The 21,070-nt window shown below is 41.4% G+C and overlaps 1 protein-coding gene across 1 annotated transcript in view; it reads left to right on the top strand.

Annotated features, from left to right (window-relative positions):
- Positions 1-21,070, top strand: part of pde4dip (phosphodiesterase 4D interacting protein) — a 445,155-nt gene that overhangs the window by 217,834 nt on the left and 206,251 nt on the right. The window contains exons 6-8 of the mRNA XM_080195665.1: positions 7,084-7,207; positions 8,902-9,068; positions 11,611-11,770. Coding sequence (XP_080051791.1) covers positions 7,084-7,207; positions 8,902-9,068; positions 11,611-11,770 — 451 coding nt within the window. The remainder of the gene's footprint in view (positions 1-7,083; positions 7,208-8,901; positions 9,069-11,610; positions 11,771-21,070) is intronic.

Here is a 21,070-nt window from a genome sequence, read left to right as displayed (position 1 = left end):
TGCATCTCGCCTGGTTTTCATTTTATGAATGTTAATGATAGACAAAAAAGAATCAAATGAGATGCAAAACAACCGCTGATTTATCTAGCAATAAAAATGAATGAGTTGTACCTCAGTGTTTTCCCTTTGAAAATTCTCAGATAAGGGTTTGTATGGCAATTGCCCAGAAGCACAAACTACTTTTGGGCAATTGTCCTGCACTAGAAACAATCTGAAAATGTGACTAAATCACATTTAAATTAAAGTAAAACCTCTTCTAATTTCTGAGTAACTATTGTCAAGACCTGGCCAATTACTTCATCTCCCACAGGACTACTTGTGATTAATAAATAAACTTTAACTTTACCCCCGTCCCCAGACTAACCACGTGCATACGCAACATCCCCCACCCCATCCCGTGGGTCTGACTCTCCCCTATGTACCACCCACGCTGGGTGGGAGAGAGAGAGAGAGAGAGAGTGAATGAGTTTGAGCGAGAGAGTGAGTGAGTCTGGGCGAGAGATTGCGAGAGTGAACGAGTCTGGGTGAGAGAGTGAGTGGGTGGAGTTTTACTGGTTCGCCCTGCCCATCGATTGGCAGAGCAAGCCAGTAAAATCACGTGAGAGCCGAAAAATCAGCTCCGGTGAGAGAGTGAATAATGTATTTAAATTTATTTAAATTAAGATTTGCATCTGTTTAGCAAGCTCAGCGCTTAATCATTTGGGCTTGCTTGCCTTTATGGCCTTGCCAGGAGAGGTTCTCTCCAGTAAGGAAAGTACAGCCAGCCTGGCACCTTAGTAATGCCCACCAGTTAAGTTGGTTAGCATTATATTCATTGGAGTTTAGAAGAGTGAGAGGGGAATCTCACAGAAACTTATAAAATTCTAACATTCAGAAAGAATGTTCCCAGAACCAGGAGTCGTTGTTTGAGGATAAGCAGTAATCCTTTTAGAACTGAGGTGAGGAGAAATTTCTTCACCCAGAGGGAATTCACTACCACAGAATGTAGTTGAGGCCAAAACATCTGATTTCATGAAGAAATTAGTTGAAGCTCTTGGGGCTAAAGGGATCAAGGAATATGAGGGAAAGGGGGAAATCAGGATATTGAATTCGATGATCAGCCATAATCAAAATGAATGGCAGAGCAGACATGAAAGGCTGGATGGCCTACTCCTGCTTCTAGTTTCTATATTTCACTTTGACAGAGCTGGACTTTGAACATGGGCCTTGGGGATGAGCTGCACTGCCTGGATCTCACCCAACATGAGTCACAAGGTTAGGTGAGACAGGCCTGTCTCACATAAGTATTTGGGCAGTGAGTGGCAATCCAACACTGATCGCCGCTCCGAGGAAGTTAAGGCCCTTTGTCTTCCAGTGTCTGAACAAGAAAAGTCAGTGTGAACCAGAAAAGAGAGATAGAATGAGATAAGAGAGAAATGAGGAGAATTGATGGATGCATGAAAAGGGAAAAGTGATAAAAGGGAAAAGCAGAGAATATCAAAGATAAAACAAATAAAGAACTAGAAACTAGTGGAGGAGTGGGTGGATGGATGGTACTATAGACCTACCAGTCTTAACATGCATCTCAACCCTTTACTCTTCTAAGACTATTATGTGGATGAGCTGTAAGCCAACCTAGTCTTAAAATAAAATAAACTGTTGCGTAAAGTTCAGGATTTTGCTGCAACAAAGTTATATGTCACTAAACCTGAAATATGTCAGCCAGGAACACCTTTGGCTAGAGACTGGGGTCCAGCCACCCACGATCATGGCCAGCATGACGGCTATATGCAATCTTTTACTTTGCTGAGGTCAGCCATCATCTTGACAGGAAGATGTGTAACTGAGGCAGAAGGAATGTTGAAAACCCACTGAGACTCACTGCTTCAGTATCACATCAACAGACTTCACTCTGCTCCCATTGCAGCATTTTATTAATAGCTAATGACAGCTGCAGCCTCCACAACAACTTAAACTGCACTGGCAGCAAAATGTGACCACCTCATCTGTGCATTGATGTACCATGGAAAAGGGTACAGACTATGTACAGTCTGAGGAACAAAGCTTCCCATATTTGCAAGAAACTTAAAATTCCCAGGCTGTATACAGATCAATACTATTTGTGATAACATGCTGTTCTTCAAAGCTCTGTATAATACGTAATAACTGTACAGGAGTCGAGGTGTCATTGTGCTCAAACCCCTACATTTGGCAACATCAACTCACTTAAGTGATTTTTAAAATTCCTGCCACAAGCCGCACCATGGGCTTGAGAGCACAAAGGTTAGGTATGGCTTATCTGAGACTAACAGCTCTTAAAGGGTACTAATAAAATATTCTATAATTCTGAAACAGGTGAAGTAGAAAATGGCACTGTTTGAAGATGTTGCGTTCAAAGTGCTTCATTCTACTGAGGAAGTTGAGTCTTTATCATATAAGGGGCACCCTTCAGTCAAGAATGCTGCCAAACATCCAGAGGAGGTAGCAGTTGGATTTCTTCCTCACCTGGAACTTGAACCTGGAAGAAAGTGACTAGGGCCCAGATCTTCCGATGGCAACAGTGGCAAATATTAAGATATTTGCTGCTGTTGCAGGTTGGGATCCAGAGGATGTCCCAACCCACACACTGTATTGACCCAAGTGTAAACTTCCAATGAGCAGAACTTTGCTGCCTGCAGCCCTTCTGAGAGAATGTCTCTGACACTGAACTCAGTGACTCAGATTTGGGCTTGATGTCCAAAACTTACCTGGCTATTTAACCCAACCTTCTCCCGCTGTTAATATTAGACATGGCATAATTATTAACAATGAGAAATGTATCAGGAATGCCTTAAAAAAACAAGCCTGCATCCCGATAATGCTCATCCAACACCTATCCCTGACAATGCTCACCCCTCTCCTCATTCCTGACAATGCTTATCCTTTGCAATCCTGACATTGCTCATCTTCCCCCCCCCCACCCCTAAAAATACTCACCCTACTCCATATGCTCATCTCCTCTGTACCTCCAAAAATGCTTACTACTTCCTCCCCCACCCTCCAGACAATGTTTGGCCAATGCCCCAGACCACCACTGTCAGAATTGCATAGTGCCAAGTATTTCACTACCACAGTCTACCCACATGATAAAAGATTGCTCTTCTCAGCAACCTTGTAGGTTGGACCCTTGCCATTTGTTCACCACGCAAACTTAATGCTGAAATAAACCACATCAAAACCATCCTGCAGGACAATGGCTACCCTAATCAGATCATTTTGCATTGTATATCATGAAAACTCATGAATGGGCCCAAGGGCATCGTGTTTGGCCCTGAAAAGTGCACAATCTTCCTCTGATTACCCTGGAAGGGCAAGATATCTCAGCAGTTTGGGCAACAGGTGGAGCTAGCTGTCTCACGTTACTACAATGCAGGAGCAACACAAGTGGTATTTGCCACTGTCACACAAATGAATAATGTGACTATGAAATTCAGTGCCAGAGTGATGCTAGGTATGTAGGTCATGCTTCCCAAAGACTGGCGGATCATATCAAACAGCATGTCCCAATAACTGTTTGCAACAGACACAGTACAGACTGTACCCAACCAGTCTGTGCTTGCAAAACTCAAAATACAACTTTAGATGTGATTCCTCGATTTCTGTCAGAAGGGCTCCAGGCAGCATAGTCTGCTCATTGGAAGTTTACACTTGGTTCAATACAGTGGAATAAATAATCCTCAACGTGCTAAGAATCACATTGACAATCAATTTAAGATTGTTAATTGGGCTCTCAGTGTGGTGAATTTGCTTATATTGGAAATGACATATTAACACACAGGGCCCTGTTCTTCGTAGACAGACAGAATGTATGCACATATTGCGCCTGAGTCCAGTGCCATCTGGATGACATCCTCATAATTGAAAGAGACAAGAGGAACATCTTTGAATTTTGGATGCCACTTTCCAGAGATCGGAAGACTATAGACTCAGAGCTCGTAAAGATATGTGTGAGTTTTTCCAAATCGTCATTGAATATTTGGGACACATGACTGATGCCACTGGCCTTCACAAATCTCCTTCTATGGTTAAGGCCATTACAGAGGCACCTGCAGCTCAGAATATTAATGAGTTAAGTTCCTTCCTGTGATTATTAACTTATTATGAAAGATTTGCCCCAAATCTGACAATTCTGAAACCATTACATAACCTCGTGTGCCGGAAAAGGACCTGGAAATGGTCGGTTGGATCAATGGCTGGCATGAAGGCATTATTGCAAAGAAGCATTGTTTGAGTCTAAAGTTCCCATACACTTTGATTTCTACTTAACCCATACAGTTATCTTGTGATGAATCCCCTTACGGTGTAGGAGCGGTCGTCTCCCATATCATGCTATCGGGTGAAGAAAGATGCATTGTTTTTGCTTCTCAAATCTTGAGCAAAGCTGTAAGTAACTATACCCAGATTGAATGGGTGTTAGGGATCATTTTTGGAATAGAGAAATTCCACCAGTTCCTGTATGGGAGAGAGTTTACATTGTTGACGGATCATCATCCACTCATTTTTGGACTACACATGGAAATTCTGTCATTTGCAGCAAGTAGAATGCAAAAATGGACATTGCCTTTTTTTGCACATGCTTATACCATTGAGTACTGACAGTCAAGTCTATATTGTAATGTGGATGGATTTTCAACATTGTCACAATCAGGCAGTTTGTCACACAGCTCGAAGGGAATATCTTCCACTTGAACAAGTAGTCAACACATCTGACACTTCCAGATAAGTAAGAAAACACACTTGGAATGATCCTGTGCTCTCAAAAGTGATGGATATGATTTTATGAGGAAAAACTTTGGAACTAATACCTAACCTGAAATCCTATTGCACCAGGAGATTGGAGCTGTTAGTGCAGTCAGGATGTCTCCTATGGGAGCTCAGAGTGATCATTCCACACTGTTGAGGGAGCAGGTGTTAAAGAAGCTACATGAGGTCCATTGCAGAGTTGTATGCATGAAGGAAATAGCAAGAAGTTATTTTTGGTGGTCTGAATTGGATGCGAAAATTAGAAGATTTTCTTCTTGTGCATAGGTAAGAAATCTGTTGTCCTTAGCACTGCTGCATTCATGAGAATGGCTTGAAAAGGCTTGGCAATGTGTGCATGTGGATTTTGCAGGACCTTTCAAGAGACATATGTTCTTAGTAATGTTTGATGCGTGCACCAAATGGCCAGAGGTCACTGTGATGACATCCACCTCTGAGAAGATATTGAGAAGCCAGTAGAAATATTTAGTTGCTTTGGATTTCCTGAACAGCTGGTAAATGACAAAGGACCTCAAGTAGTCTCTCAGGAATTTGAGAACTTCCTATAAAAGAATAGTACTCAACACATTACTTCCGCACCATATCATCCTGCTACTAATGGATGAGCTGAATGCTTCGTCAACCCTGAAACACACCTCAAAAGCAACCAAGGAACAAGGTTCACTTATCAAATGCCTTAACAAATTCCTACTGGTCTACTGAAATACCACACATTCCATGACCAAGAACTCTACTGCCTTACTCATGATAAAAAGGCAGCTGCGTTCCACATTCGATCTGTTGAAACTTCCAAACTCTAAGGAGATTGTGCGACAGCAACAATAAGCACAAGTGGAATGGCAGGAAGGCCAGGTGAAACAGAGTTTCCACTAAAAACAAGGAATTTTGATTCAGAACTTTTCCGCAGGTTCCTGCCACCGTCCTTGTGCAGATCGGACCTGTCCCTTGCACTGTCCAGATCAGTGATGACATTATTTAGAGGAGAAACACATGCAGACCAGTTATTGAGAAGAACAGATCTGCCAAATCTGCAGCCTGATGAAAATTCAGGATCAGACTTACAAAATGCTGACTTGAACCTTCCTACAACGCCTACCTTACCAGATATCATTGAGGAAAGCAGGCACTTCACCTTCTGTTCAGACACAGAGACAATCTCTAGTTCCTACATCAACGCCAGTTAAAACAAATACCGATGGTGTCGGTGGAAAGACGAAGATACCAGAGGTTCACCATCGGCCGTTCCAAGAGCGATGACCTCCAGTTCAGTCATATACATTTACAACCCAACATTCTCAGCACCTTCCTGGTCTTTTGAGACTAGAAATCTAAGCTCTGTAAACAGAAATGTTGCTGCCAATGTTTTCAAGTTTGAACAACTTGTATCTTCTTTCCAGTTAAACAATTAGGGCTTCCCTTTAGTCTTTAGCAGTAAAATTACCCAGGCTTGTTGTCAAGCCAACTTCAGAACAAGTCACAGAACTGTCTTCATTTTATCCTAAGTTTAAAAACATAGTCCTGAAACATCATATTACGTACCTTCGGGCAACAGCTCACTAAATGTTTGGTGTTGTTTGCATGTGAGGATTAATTAATTGGTCATAGCATGGCACTGACAGTAGTCATGAAGAATCTGCTTGCCTGCCACTTACCATTGAAAGTACAGGAAGCCTCAATTAAGACAAATGGAAAGACACTGAATCTATGTTGGATTAAAAACTTAAATTTTAAAACTGACATTTTTTTACCTGCTTCTTCAAATATAACATGAAAAAATCTAAATCAATGTACCTGTGTGGATGTTAGTATAACATCTACTTTCTATTTTCATAATCAATGTAATAATAAATGCAAAACTGAAAAAGTAACTTGGGAAACAATATATCTATATATTGATATAACAAGTTTACACATTCTGTTGTAATGGAGAGGCCACCAATAAAATAATAAAACTGCAGATGCTTAAGAAACCCCAGCTACAAGACTTCATGGGTGATAACAATATCCTAGATATAGGAATGAATTACAATTACAGTAGAGAAAGAACATTTAATAGTTTTATTGACCAAGCAAAAGAGATGTATTCCAAATAATACATCAAACAATGAGTGCAGTAGGTGAAAGCTCCCACAAGACTTTTTCCTGTGAAAATTCTGGTAGGTAAGAAGGATCATGGCTAAGGGGAATGCGGATATTGCATCATATAGTTAAAATGTCCATGTTTAATTGCCTTTTCATTCAATGGAAAAGCTGATGAATACCTTAAAGTTTGAGCAAGTCATAATTTCCTCTTATGTTTGTCAGGAAAGCTGTAGAAAACCTGCACAATCAAAATGAGGCCGAGATCCACCAGAAATATGAGGAGAGCCAACAGGAGACTGAGCATGTGCAAGCCATCTTGCAAAATAAGATTCAGCTTCTGCAGGAGGTGAGTGAAGATTTGGTTCAGCCATGGACTTAGTCTGTGCTAGTTATGATTATAATTATTCTTAGTCATGGACTTAGGACTTAGTCCCTTCATCTCGCCATCATGTGGAGTAAACCTTTTGTGAAATCAAAGCACAGATGTGGAATGCCTTTTAGCTCATCTTCCTAGCCCAACTAGGCAAAACTTTACATCACTTAACTTCACAATGTATTTCCAAAAGAAAGGCTTATTAAATTAGTTAAAGAATTGTATTCATTTTCAGTGTAGAGTGCTTAAAAGTACCAAACAGAGAAACCAAGTGGGAAGATGACTGACTCCATCCTCTGCTCCATTTTCTTTCCCAATCTGAGTCATGCCAAATAGTGATCCTGCGTGCAAAATCTGTGATGACTTTCCACAAGTCTAACAGACAGCCAAGGATCATGTTGTCACAGGAGAATGATTAGAGAGGGAATTCCCGAACACAGGGCTTAGTTGGAAGGGGTGGGGGTGCAGAATTGGAGGAACACAGAGTTATTTGTAAGTTGAAGGGTTAATTGAGTTTTGAAAGATGAGAAAAGGTGCAATCATGGAGGGATTTGAACTTGAACTTTCAAATCAAGGTTTTTATATACCAGAAGCCAATGTAGATTAACAAGAACAGGGGTAATGGGTAAAGGAGACATGATGCTAGTGAGGATAAGGGCAGCAGGGTATACATTATCCAGGGTAAAAGGTAGGAGGCCATCTCTGACATTGGTATGCAGCCCAGAATGGGTGTGATGACAGTTATGTATCATTGTATTGCATTGTATGCAATACTGTGGCACATTACTGCCTCACAATGTCAGGGACCTGGGTTTGATTCCTGGCTTGGGTCACTGTCTGCATGTTCTCCCTCCGTATCTGTGGGTTTCCTTCGGGAGCTGTGATATCCTCCCACTGTCGCCCGAAAGAACGAAAGGCGAGCTAGTTAGGCGCATTGGCTATGCTAAATTCTCTCAGTGTATCCAAACAGGCACCGGAGTGTGGTGACTCGGGGATTTTAACAGTAACGTCATTCCAGTGTTAATATAAGCCTACTTGTGACAGTAATAAATAAACTTTTAAAGCTTTTAGTGGGATTAATGGATGCAAGGTAGTGGGTGCAGAAATACTCCCAGGTGAGAATACGACAGAACTTTGCTGCCTCCAAGTCTTAATGATAGAATACAGAGTGACGGGAAGTCATTGCAAATGATATGCTTTGTGTATTGCATTCTCAGTAAATGCAGCTGATCCTTGAACCATGAAATATATGGATCATTAAATCCAAGTACGAAATTGCAGGTTTTCAAGTAGTCAGGCTCTCACCCTAAATTAAATTGACACAGAAAACATAATGGAATTAGCCATTAAACAGTGAGCAGGCATAAGTCATGTTCCACCTTACTCGCACTCAGGATTTCACCTGAGTGACGTATCTATTTCGTCCTATCTCCAAAATGTAAAACAGACTCACTCATTTTATACTTGCATTGATTCTTTTAATCACATTTTGACAGGGAAGTACATACATACATATGTCAATGCATCTTTTTCTGAGAGCAGTAAACAAAGCAGAACACATGATTCTACCTGATTGCTTCAAGAAGTTACTAGATTTGAAGATTTCTAAAATCAAAAATAAAACTTAAAGATACCTAATACATTATTTACTGTGCTTGTACACACAGGAAGCCAGACTGGCCAAGAATGAAGCAGAGAAGATAAACTCTGTTGCAGAAGCTGAAAAATTACGATGCTTTGAATTGGAGAAGAAGCTAAATGATACTATTTGGGAGAACCAAGAGAAGCTAAGATTATGGGAAGCTAATGAATTAGTTTTAACAGAAAAAAACAGGTAAATACAGGAGACCTATTTTAATATTTGAAATGTAGGACTACTTCCAAGGTTTAAGGGGTTATGGGAACTGCCTTGGGTTAATGTGAGAGGCCCATGTAGCTGGTGAATGTGTTTTGTGACTGTGCCTCTTCCTAATTCCTAAAATGTACATAGACGTAGCTAGAAAAGGTTTGTTTGTCTTTCTTTTGATTTCTGTGTTCGCATCTATTTTGCAACAAAAAAAGGGCACCACCATTGCGAATGTTTGGATTCTACACACTTGAGAAGTCACTAGGTGTTCTGCAGCTCAAAATGTTTAGGAAACCCTGATCTATGATATTTTGTAGGGCACCTTCTGATTCTGCAAGTAACGCTATGCTATTTGATTACTGCAAGTTTGTTATGTTCTTGCCTCCATTTTTTTACCCCTGGAGGTACATCTGAATATTTGTTCTGTGTACAGATTGAATAATTTTAGTAACAGCACATATCCTTGTCTTACTCTTCTTTTCAGTTGAAACATATCCCATTGTCCCTCTTCTTGTGATGCTGTTTGGTCCTAATATAAATTCTAGATAAATCTCTTTACCACCAATGTCACATTTCTGTAACACGTCTATTAACTTTTGGTGATAAAAACAGTTAAAAGCTTTTTCGTAGTCTATGAAGCGCAGGTAGATGTTCTTGTTTGCTTCTAGATATTTATTAAAGATTGTTCTTGGGTTAAATATTCCCCCTTTTATTCCTACTCCAGGGCAGGAGCTTTCCTGCCCCCTCTCCCCCTGCAGTGGGTTTTCCTGTGACAGAGACAGCTTACCATTGACCACGGGGAGTAATCTTCTAGTCCCACAGAAAGCAATGGCAATTTGCTTAACTTGCCTGTCCCTTGCTGGGGAACCTGGGGGTTGACTTCAGCAGGACTAGAAGATCCCAAGTCGGGAAGGGCAGGAAAAGCCCAACCCAGGTCTAAATGCAGACTGTGTATCACCAAGTTCTTCTTCAAATGTGTTGTTATTTCTTTCTATTGTGATTTTCAAGACCACTTTAATGAGATAACTTATTTAGTTAATCGTTCTAAAATTACTACGCTCTATTGCTTTAGGTTTCATAGGTCATTTAACAAGTAATGAATGTCTCAGATCACTTGGAATATATCCTTTGATATAAATTTGATCACACAATTCTAATTGTTTCTCCGAAAGTTTTTATAGGTTCTGTTATAACTACATCTATACTTTGAGCTTTCTCTGCACTCATCAATTTCAAAATACCAAAATGTGTAGCTTAGATGGATTAGCCATGGGAAATGTGTGGGGTTATGGGGATCGGGCGGGGGAGGGGGTGTGGTAAGACACTCTATCAGAGAGTTGGTGCAGACTCAGTGGATTGAATAGTGGATTGAATTTGGCAGAACTAACGGGATGAACGAGTACACTATCAAGGGCAGGAGTCTTAGTAGTGTTGAAGAGCAGAAGGATCTTGGGGTCCGGGTCCACAGGACTCTTAAATCGGCCTCGCAGGTGGAAGAGGTGGTCAAGAAGGCGTATGGTGTACTGGCCTTTATTGATCGAGGGATTGAGTTTAGGAGTCGGGAGGTAATGCTGCAACTTTATAAGACCCTTGTCAGGCCTCATTTGGAGTACTGTGCGCAGTTCTGGTCGCCTCACTATAGGAAAGACGTAGAAGCTATTGAAAGGGTACAGAGGAGATTTACAAGGATGTTGCCTGGACTGGGAGGCATGCCTTATGAAGTTAGGTTGAGGGAGCTGGGTCTCTTTTCCCTGGAGAGACAAAGGTTGAGAGGCGACCTGATAGAAGTTTATAAAATGTTGAGAGGAATAGATAGGGTGGATTCTCAGAGGCTATTTCCCTGGGTTGAAATGGTCGCTACGAGAGGACACAGATTTAAGGTGCGGGGAGGAAAGTACAGAAGTGATGTTAGGGGTAAGTATTTCACTCAGAGGGTGGTGAGTGAATGGAATCGGCTGCCGTCAGTGGTGGTGGAGGCGAACTCGCTGGGGTCTTTTAAAAGACTTCTGGATGAGTATATGGGGTTTTATGGGATTGGGGGTTATAGATTGGTAGGTGTTGATGTGATCGGCGCAACTCGAGGGCCAAAGGGCCTGTTTGTGCTGTAGTGTTCTATGTTCTAATAGCCTCTTCTGCACTGTAAGGATTCTATGAAGTATTATTTTTATTGTTCTGCAAAAATATATGCCAGCAATTTAAATAATATTTATGTCTGTAAAACACTATCTCAGAACTTGTAAAATTGGCCTTATTTGCAGTTGAATTTTGCTAATATTCTGAGCATTTTGAAAGTGAAGCCATTCCTCCTTGTATGTCTCCCAATAATGCAGTTAACAGATATTTTACTGTTTGAGCTTGTAAGGTATTTTAAAGGCAATGCAACACAATAGAAGTGGATGCAGTATTCCACTAGTAAACTAATGAAGTCACCATGCAGTCTATACTTTTATGCACAGTATTAGGATTAAATGGCCATATTTTTTCATTTAGGATTTTCGGACTGATGTGAATATCTTTGGTGCTCTTGCAGAATTATAGATCAGCTGACCCAAGCACTTAGAACCAAAGATCTTCAGATAAGTCAATTAAATAAGGAAAATCAGAATGTGGCGGATAATCAAGGTGGGGGTCTAGAATTTCGTATGGAAGAGCTCACCGACACACTGCGGCAGAAAGAAAATGAAGTTGAAGTAAGTGGTTGTTTAAAACTTGCAATGTAAAAGTCAATGTGATTGATTGCCATTTAATGAATCTTAAAATTAGATGTTTCTTCACCATGTCGAATGTGGAAATTAATATATTCCACTGTATGTAAAAAAATATTTGCATTCATATCACAATTTTGATTGGTTGATGTTTGGTTTGGCGTAAATGTTATAATTTCATACACCTGGTTCTGAATGGTGTGCAGTGGGAGCAAATATCAAACATACAGACATGGAGGTTCGTACATCCAGTTCACAGTCCACTGAATTTTCTGTCCATTCAGTTTAATGTACAGATAATCTTGCAAGCCACAATTTGAGGTCACTGACCTCTGTTCCTGAATTCTTGATGTGATTAAAAAAAATTGTGTCAGCTATGAATGGGACACATTGACTTCCACTTAGTCACATGATAATGAAAGCTCCGAGTCCGAGATAGGGATACAATGGTTATATGAAATGCAGTATAGCTTTAAGAAATTGGTGGCCTTAATTGCTTTTAATTAGGAATGACACCCAACCTATGAGAACAAAAGACAGGGAATTGTTTCACTTGGAGAGAGGAGTTGGGAGGGGATACAATTGAGAGGGTTTTAAGAGATATTTGGGAAAATAGTACATAACAATGGCTTATTCCATGATGCAAGTAAAGCCATCACAAGGATGAAAAAACCTAATTTGTTTCAAGATCTAGTCTTAATGTCTAGTTGCCTGTCTTAGTTTGTTGTACCTGATGTTAGGAATGGGATTTAGACACTTTGTGAAAGGCTGAGATCAACCTTATTTTTCTGGCTGGGTGTTGTTATAAAGAAGTCACACTGCTGTGTATTTTCTATGGAGAATGGCAATTATAGGATCTAAACCTAATCTCCAATCTTCATTAGCCCCCCATAGACCCAGATTCAATGCACCCTTTGAAAGAATTACTATGGACCTAGCGGAGCCTGTGGAAAAGGTCTGTCAAGTGCATTGCCAATAATCAGTGGTCTACAGGCTATTATCTGATGAACTGTGCATCATCATTAAATTGCTAAACCTTTTTCAGGGTTAAAATTCCAAAAGATGTTTAGAAAGATCAGGGAATTGCTTTTTACCAGCAATCTAATAAGGATTAAGATTTTATGAACTGCAGAATATCATCCCTTGACTGATGATTCTTTTGAGCATGTCAGTTAATCTTTGAAAAATACATTAAAGCAAGTAGTAGACTCAAGTAGTAGTCTTGTTAACATTTGTGATGTTGTAATTTGAGAAGTTCCCCAGGGTTTTCACTGAGCTTCTGTATGAAAGACAATGGGCAGGATTTTCCGGCTGTGCTCACCCTAAAGCTAGAAAATTCTGCCTGAAGTCAACGAACCTTTGCATGGTCCATCTCCCACCCACTATGATTCCTGTGGTGGGCGGGATGAGAAAATTCTACCCAGTTTCATGGACTTATAGATATTGATATAATTAGAGACAAATTTGAGTAACAGAATAGCCCATCATGAAATGTGGTGGAACATGTCCCGGAAATGTAGGAATGGATGGGAACAATCATACTTGCGCCAAAAGGCCCAAGGAAAGCAATGGGTCTACTGCAATAATGATGTGGAGATGCTGGCATTGGACTGGGGTAAACACAATAAGAAGTCTCACAACACCAGGTTAAAGTTGGACTTTAACCTGGTGTTGTGAGACTTCTTCCTCTATTGCAGTAAGCAGGCCAGGGTGAGTTGGCCACATGAAAGTGCTGCTAGAGACTTGATTGCTGAAATCAGGAAATGAACAAGTTTTGAAGGTTGGCTTCTTTCTAAAATCTAGTCAAGTTTGCATTTAGCTTAACTTTAACAGTAAATTGTAGTTTATTTCCATTATGGTTGGTAATAAACAAGTTTCCTTCCTTGAGACACCTGCAGGGTAGTTCATTTGATAACTAGTTTGAACCATTTCTCTATTCAACAGTGACTGACTCTCTCATTGGAATTTAAAGTATGAATTTTTGCTCAGGTCATGAGTGCAGAATCAGGACATTTGCCATCTGCAAACCTGACCCTGGAAAAGATGTCCTGAAAGTTTGGATTTTCATTCCAAGGAGGCAGAGTTCACTGGGAGCCACACCATTTCAGAAGGCTTCTGTCAACAGAGTGAAATAGCAAACTTTTTTTTAACAGTCCTGACACTTTAATGGAGCTATGAGGAGAGGCTGAATAAACTAGGCTTGTACTCGTTAGAGTTTAGAAGAATGAGGGGAGATCTCATTGAGACGTATAAGATGATGAATGGGATGGATAGGATAGAGGTGGAGAGACTCTTCCCGCTCAAAAAAGACAGTAGGACTAGGGGGCACAACCTCAAGATAAAGGGGAGGCGGTTTAGAACGGAGTTGAGGAGGAACTTCTTCACTCAAAGGGTGGTGAATCTCTGGAATTCTCTGCCCGTTGAAGTGGTGGAGGCTGCCTCACTAAATATTTTTAAGAAGCGGGTTGATGGGTTCTTGATAAGAGAGGGGATTAAGGGTTATGGGGAGAGGGCGGGAAAGTGGAACTGAGCCACGACAGATCAGCCATGATCTTATTGAATGGCGGGGCAGGCTCGAAGGGCTAGATGGCCTACTCCTGCTCCTATTTCTTATGTTCTTATGTTTAAAGATTTAAATACCTTAGCTGCCCCTTTTAATTTGTCCCTAAATTAATTTGAGTTTGTTTACTTGTTGGGTATGCAAAAGAGGTACTAAATACCTTGGACAGCTGAACAATTGCCTTTGATTGTTCATTTTGATGCTTTTGACTACTGCCTTCAACAGTTCATGTTGACTCTATTGACAATATCAATGAAATTAACAGATTACCCTTAACAATCCTATTAGGCACCTTACCTCTCCCAAGTGGCACTTGACCTTACTCAAAGGTGTCCTTGGACTTTTTCTAAAGGGTCCTACCTCTTCAAAATGATACCTCATTTTTCTAAAGATTCCACAAAGTTCAGACCCACTTCTACCAGGACTAACCTGTGCATGTCATGTTTCACACATCTGGATCACTAAAATTAGATATTAGTGGAGATAGATACTGTCTACATTGGGCAACTGCTTTTCCAAAACACACTTGCACCAACCCAATTCGGACCCATTCCCTTCCCTGCAAAAATGGTAGATGGCACTTTAAATTTTCAGCCCTTTCCCCCATTTCTGCCAATCCAACAATCCAGGCCTGAGTTAGTATAAATACCAGCAGTTTATCATAAGCATGAAGTGCGTGCAGCTGGAGACTGAATGCTTATATCAGAGAATTTGGGAAGTGAAGGAGGAGGAAGAAGTGCTGTTCTGTTCTTTTACAAAAAAGAGGTGGTTCAAGAGAGGGAGCTAGGCACAGTGAGATCTGGGAGCTGAAGTCCAGAGGTAGGTTTGCTGGAAGGTAATTGGTCAATTTTAAGTTTTTTCCCTCTAATCTGGGGTAATAGTTTAAAGTGGTATTGGGGAAATTTAAGTATTGTATTAAATTTAGAGTGTAACTAGTTAAATTCCATAATATGAGAAGGGATAGTCATTGAGTGAAACAAAATTTGAAATTTAATTAGTTAAATGCAACCAAAGTCTGCAGGGCAGCTGATACATTGTAGCTGTAGCATGCGGATATGTATGTAATTATAGAAAATGTATTTGCAGGTGTGAGAAACTTTGCCCCTGAATTGATGAGCTGGAGTCTGAGCTTCGGGCATTATGCTATATTAGAGAACGTGGGACCAAGAGTTATCTGGATACATTTTTCCAAGAGGCAGTAACACCCTTAGGCTAGATACTTTAGATCTGGTTGGTGGTCAGGGTCGGGGGGTGTGACTGTATGGGAATCCAAAAGGTAGTAGCGTAGGAGTCTCAACCTTTGCAGTTGTTCACAGGTTTGAGATACTTGCAGTTTGACTGGACAAGAGCAGGCACTGCAAGGATGATGAGTAAACTGATCACAGCACTGTGCTGCAGGGGCTATTTAACTTAAGGAAGCAAAAAGGAATGTAGTTGTAGCAGGGGGTGGTAGAGTTAGGAGGATAGACATTGTTCCCTGTGGCTGAGAGTGAGAGTTCTGAAAGTTATGTTGTCTGCCTGGTGCCAGGGTTATGCACCTCTTCGCACAACTGAAGAGGAGCTTGGAGTGGAAGGGGAAAGATGCAGATGTTGTTGTCCACATGGGTGCCAATTACATAGGTTCTGCCAAGGGAGTATGAACAGCTTTGAACTAAATTTAAAAAACAGACCCACAAAGGTAATAATCTGGATTGCTACCTAAGCCACAATGAAATTGACATAGGGAAAATAAGATCAGGGAGTTGATTGCATGGCTGAAAGATTAGGTGAAATTAATAGGTTTAAATTCAAGAGTATTGGCACCAGAACTGGGGAAAGAGGAAGCTCAACTGTTGGGATGATCTTCGCTTGAGTCACGCTGGGAGCAGTGCACTGGCAAATCATATAATGAGGGTTTTAAAACTGGTTGTCTCAACGTACAGCTTGCAGGCCAGACTGTACCACAAAGTCTGTCTTTGTGGCCTCTGGAGCCACTTTTCAAAATGCTGGTTGGACAGGTAACAGAAGTTCGGGACAAATGGGATCAGAGGTTATGGGGAGAAAGCAGGATTAGGCTGTTGAGGTGGACAATCAGCCATGATTGTGATGAATGGCGGATCAGACTCAGAGTCAAGTGGCCTCCTCCTGCCCCTACCTTCTATGTTTCTAAGTTGAAGATTCTGCTAGGTGTTGCTCTGTCAATCACAGGCATATGAGCAACAAATGTGGGATGAGCAGCTGTCACTGACTGAGGTAAATGTATTGAGGATTTCAGAGTGGAAGGAAAAGGGTTCCAGAAAAAGATGTGCGGATTAAGTTGATTGGCCACGCCAAATAGATCCTTAGCGTGCCAAGATATGTAGGTTAGGGAGGTTAGTGGTGTAAATATGTAGGGTTACAGTTTGGATAAGATGCTTTATCAGAGGGAGTTGGCACAGACTTGATAGGCTGAATGGCCTGCCGCTGTACTGTAGGGATTCTATTAAAAAGAGAGAGCAAATTTACTGTAGGGCCTAGGGAGAGAAGGTGTTGAGAGGGGTTTAGAGAGAGAGAGAGGCTGTAGGGCTCGAGCAGTGAGAGAGAGGCTGTGGCATCCAGGAAGAATGAGAAAAAGAGGCTGCCGTGTTGGAGAGAGAGAGAAGCTGTGAGGCCTGGGAAGAAAAGGTGCCACAAGGCCCAGGGAAGAAGTTGTTGAATGGTCTGGGGTGAATCAGAGGCTGTAGGGCCCAAGTAGAGAAGATTCATAAATTAGAATCCCCACAGTCGCATCCAGACCCTATTCCTGTAACCCCACATATCTACCCTGCTAAGGAGCAATTTTCCATGGCCAATCAACCTAGCCCGCACATCTTTCGAGTGTGGGAGGAAACCGGAGCACCTGGAGGAAACCCATACAGACACGGGGAGAACATGCAAACCCCATTCAGATAGTCACCCGAGGCCAGAATTGAAACTGGGTTCCTGGCGATGTGAGACAGCAGTGCTAATCACTGTGCCACTGTACTGCTGGAAAGTGCTACAGTGTCTGGGACACGAGCTTCTGGGGGACACAAGTTTCTAAGGGCCACAGGGAGGGAGAAAGAGGCTGCAGGCCAAGGAGGTGGTGGAGAGAGGGTGTGGTGTCAGCTGGGGGGTGGGGGGGGAGGGGTGAAGAGACTCATTCCCAGTGGTGTGTGAGAGAGGGAGAGAATGGAGTGCAAGTGTGTATGTCTATGCTCATGTGCATGTACGCATGCAAGAAAAAAAGAGATTAAAATAGTTTTAAGCTTTTAAGGTGGTACTGCAGTATGCATGAGAGATTTCGATCTTCGTTGAGATTGGATAAATCAAATTGGCGAAATTTGCTTTGAGCGTGAGTTCAAAGAATGTATTCAGGACAGTTTCTTAGATCAATATGCTCTGGAACCAATCCGAGAATGGGCTATTTTAGACCTGATAGTATGTAGTGAGACAACTTAATAAATGACCTCATAGTGCATTGTCCTCTGGATAAGAATAATCATGACATTCGCATTTCACCTTCAGTTTGAGGATGAGAAATTTGGATCTGAAACTAGTGCTGTAAACTTAAAGTAGGACAATTGGAAAGTTATGAAGACAAAGTTGGCTGAAGTGGAATGGAAAACAGATTAAAAGGTAAGATGGCAGAAAAGCTTTGGCAGTCGATTTAAAAACTTCTAAAGGATATAAAATGGAAAATAATAGCTAAAGTCAGCTATTGGCTCTAAAAGGATAAGAGTGGAGAATTAATAATGGAAAATAAGGCAATGGCAGAAACTTTGAAGAAGTACTTTGCATCAGCCATTATAGTAGAAGGCACAAACAGCATCCCAAGAACAGTAGAAAAGTAGGGGATAGTGGAACGTAAAAGAATCACAGGCACTAGAGATAAAAGTACAAGGAAAACTAATGTGGCTAAAAGTTGGTAGCAAATCCCTAGGACCGGAAGATCTGCATCCAAGAGCTGAAAGGAAGTGACTGCACAAGTAGTGGATAGATAGTTGTAATCTTCCAAAATTCCCTAGATTCCAAAAATGTCTCTGAATTGGAAATACAATATTTCTAATAATTCAATACACTAATACAATACCATGATTTAAGAAAGGAGGAATTCAGAAATCAGGTAACTGCAGACCAGTTAATTTAATATCTGTCATTTTATGAATGCTAGAAACCATTATTATAGAGTTAGTTGCAGGACATCATAACACAATCAGGCAGAGTCAACATGGTTATTGTGAAAGGGAAATCATTTTTGCAAAATTAATAAGAGACCTTTGAGGATGTACCAAGCTGAGATGATACCAGTGGCGGAAACCAGTAGCTGTCATGTATTTGGATATCTAAAGGGCATTTGATTAGATGCCATATAAAAGATCACTGCATAAGATAAGGGTCTATGGTATTGGAGGAATTAGCGTGAATAGAGGATTGGCTGTGGGAAATCCTATGGCGCTATAGATAGTGTCCCTGCCTCTAAGCCAAAAAACTCTTGAGTTCAAGTCCCACTCTAGGACTTGATGGCCAAGGAAGGCGCAATCATAATGTGGGCAAAAAGTTGAGAACCAACTTACAAATCCTTCCACCATATATTAATGATAGGTGGTAAAAGCAAGAATCTGATCAGCCATGTGATGGAAAGAACTTGGAGCCACTATCATCACTAATCATAGCTCCAGCCTGCAACATGCAGGTAAAGGTGAATATTGCCACAGCAACTCAGACTCCTTGGCAAATAGGTTGCCTCATTGGATCAGATTGGTGCCAACTGAACAGAGCTTGATCTTCCTTCCAGCTGGAATAGATTTGGAACCCGCCACTTTGCTTTACCCATGGTGGAGATTGTGATACCATGGGTCAGACCGATCTTTGGGCTGACAGTTCAGGAAGCAGAAGAGGACTGGTTAACTAAACACCAAGAACCAAGTATAGACCAGTGGAACTCCTAGGAGAGAAACCCTATTTGACAACCTTCAGGTGCCTTTGTGCTCCAATCCAGTATCAATTCTTCTGGCCTTTTCCTGGATGTTCATCTTCCAAGTAGATTTGCTGGATGTTGGAGTGGGACAGGACTATCCCAGGTTACCAAAGAGGCCAATCAGTCTGTAATATACTTGTGTAGGAAGTTGCTACTTTGAGAATTTAATTGTCCTTTTCTATTGTCAAATAGGCAACAGAGACATTAAAGTAATAAGCATAATCTTCCTGGTTGGTAATGGACCATTCCCACTCCTAAGTGATTGTGGGCAAGGGAAAAGAAAAATGCCAGGGCTTGGCATTGATTTTTTTTTTAAATCTCCAACCATATGGCTTTCCAGTTGATCATAGAGCCAGGTTGATACAAAATTTGGATGCACTGTCTTGAATATCGTATGTTACACCTGAAATCACTCAAATCACTTTATAGTTGGAGATGGATGATTTGTGAATTGTGGGGGATAGATGTGTTGCAGTGAGTGATTTGTAAGCCAAAGGATGTTAAAAAGATCTATGAGATAAGAGTACAGTTTTAAGAAGTTATATGAAAGGTATTACAGCAATTAAAAATCATTAACTTTAATTACCTTTAATCAGAAATAATTCTCAGACTGCAAATGAAAAGACAGGAAAATGGTTTAGTTTAGAGAGGAAGAAACTGAAAGGGATAAGCAGTAAGAGAAAATTATATTAAGTGCTATCTTGTTCATTGCTGCAAGTTGCTCTGTGAATGAATAATCCTCACTTCTTTCAAAATCTGGTTTGTGTGTCTGTGAGAAACGGTCATTAGGCTATGCTGAAGACCCCGAGCGCCTGCCAGTCTCATGTTTTTATTTTCTTCTTTTTCTGCGTGTTTCATCATCTGCTGGTCTTAGCGTTTAACCCCTCAGGTTACACTAACGGTTCTGTCATGGTTTCTGCCCCAGATGGCTTGACTCAAAAATTACACTACCGCTACCATCCCTCACAATCCCCCCTGTTTTTCTTACGCTTTGTAATTTTTGACATTCTTCTGGTGTTCCAGGCGTTCCAGCAGGTCGAGGGCCTGTTCATCCAGAGTTTTATCGCCTAAGAGGCTTATCCTCTCTTCCGTCTCTAAATTCATATTTATCACTTTTCCATTCAGGACATCCCCCCTAGTCAGGGCTGTTTCGATTAGCCGCTGAGCCAACCCCCGAACACAAGGGATGATACAACACCCTAGGGCGGCCAATACCCCTGCCGTTACCATGAAAGAGACAAGGACGGACATTACTACTCCTTTCCATTTGCCGAACCAAGCTTCCAACCACCTAGTGAGATCTAGGTCTGTACCCGAGTTCTCAGCTAGTTCATTAGCTAGGGTCGTTAGCCCTTCGAGGGCTCGGGTAATTGACCCATCGGGAGCTGTGTTATTTGGGATAAAGGTGCAGCATTCAGTTCCTATCATGACGCATACCCCCCCTTTCTCTGCTAGAATCATGTCCAGGGCTAGCCTGTTTTCCCAGGCCATTCTGCTGGTTGCGTCCAATTGTTCCGCTATCCCGCTTATCGCATTTCGGGTATAATTAACAAACCTCTGTTGATTATAATAGATATAGTTGATCCAATCTACATTCTTGTTGACAGTCACCCACCAGAACAGGGATTCAAATCCTGCTGCTATCTGGCTCCTGGCTTTGTACTCATCAGGGACCCCCCTAGGGACCCCTATGGCGTCCAGATATATTCGTTCATCAAAAGAACCCGGGAGGCTCCTTTTCCCTCGTTCTTTTCCACGGGGTCCCTGA

Source organism: Carcharhinus amblyrhynchos, chromosome 9 (genome assembly GCF_965287045.1).
Source record: "Carcharhinus amblyrhynchos chromosome 9, sCarAmb.v2.hapA, whole genome shotgun sequence".
NCBI lineage: Eukaryota > Metazoa > Chordata > Chondrichthyes > Carcharhiniformes > Carcharhinidae > Carcharhinus > Carcharhinus amblyrhynchos.
Note: the sequence above shows the minus strand (reverse complement) of the source record. Positions and strands in the feature narration are given on the sequence as shown.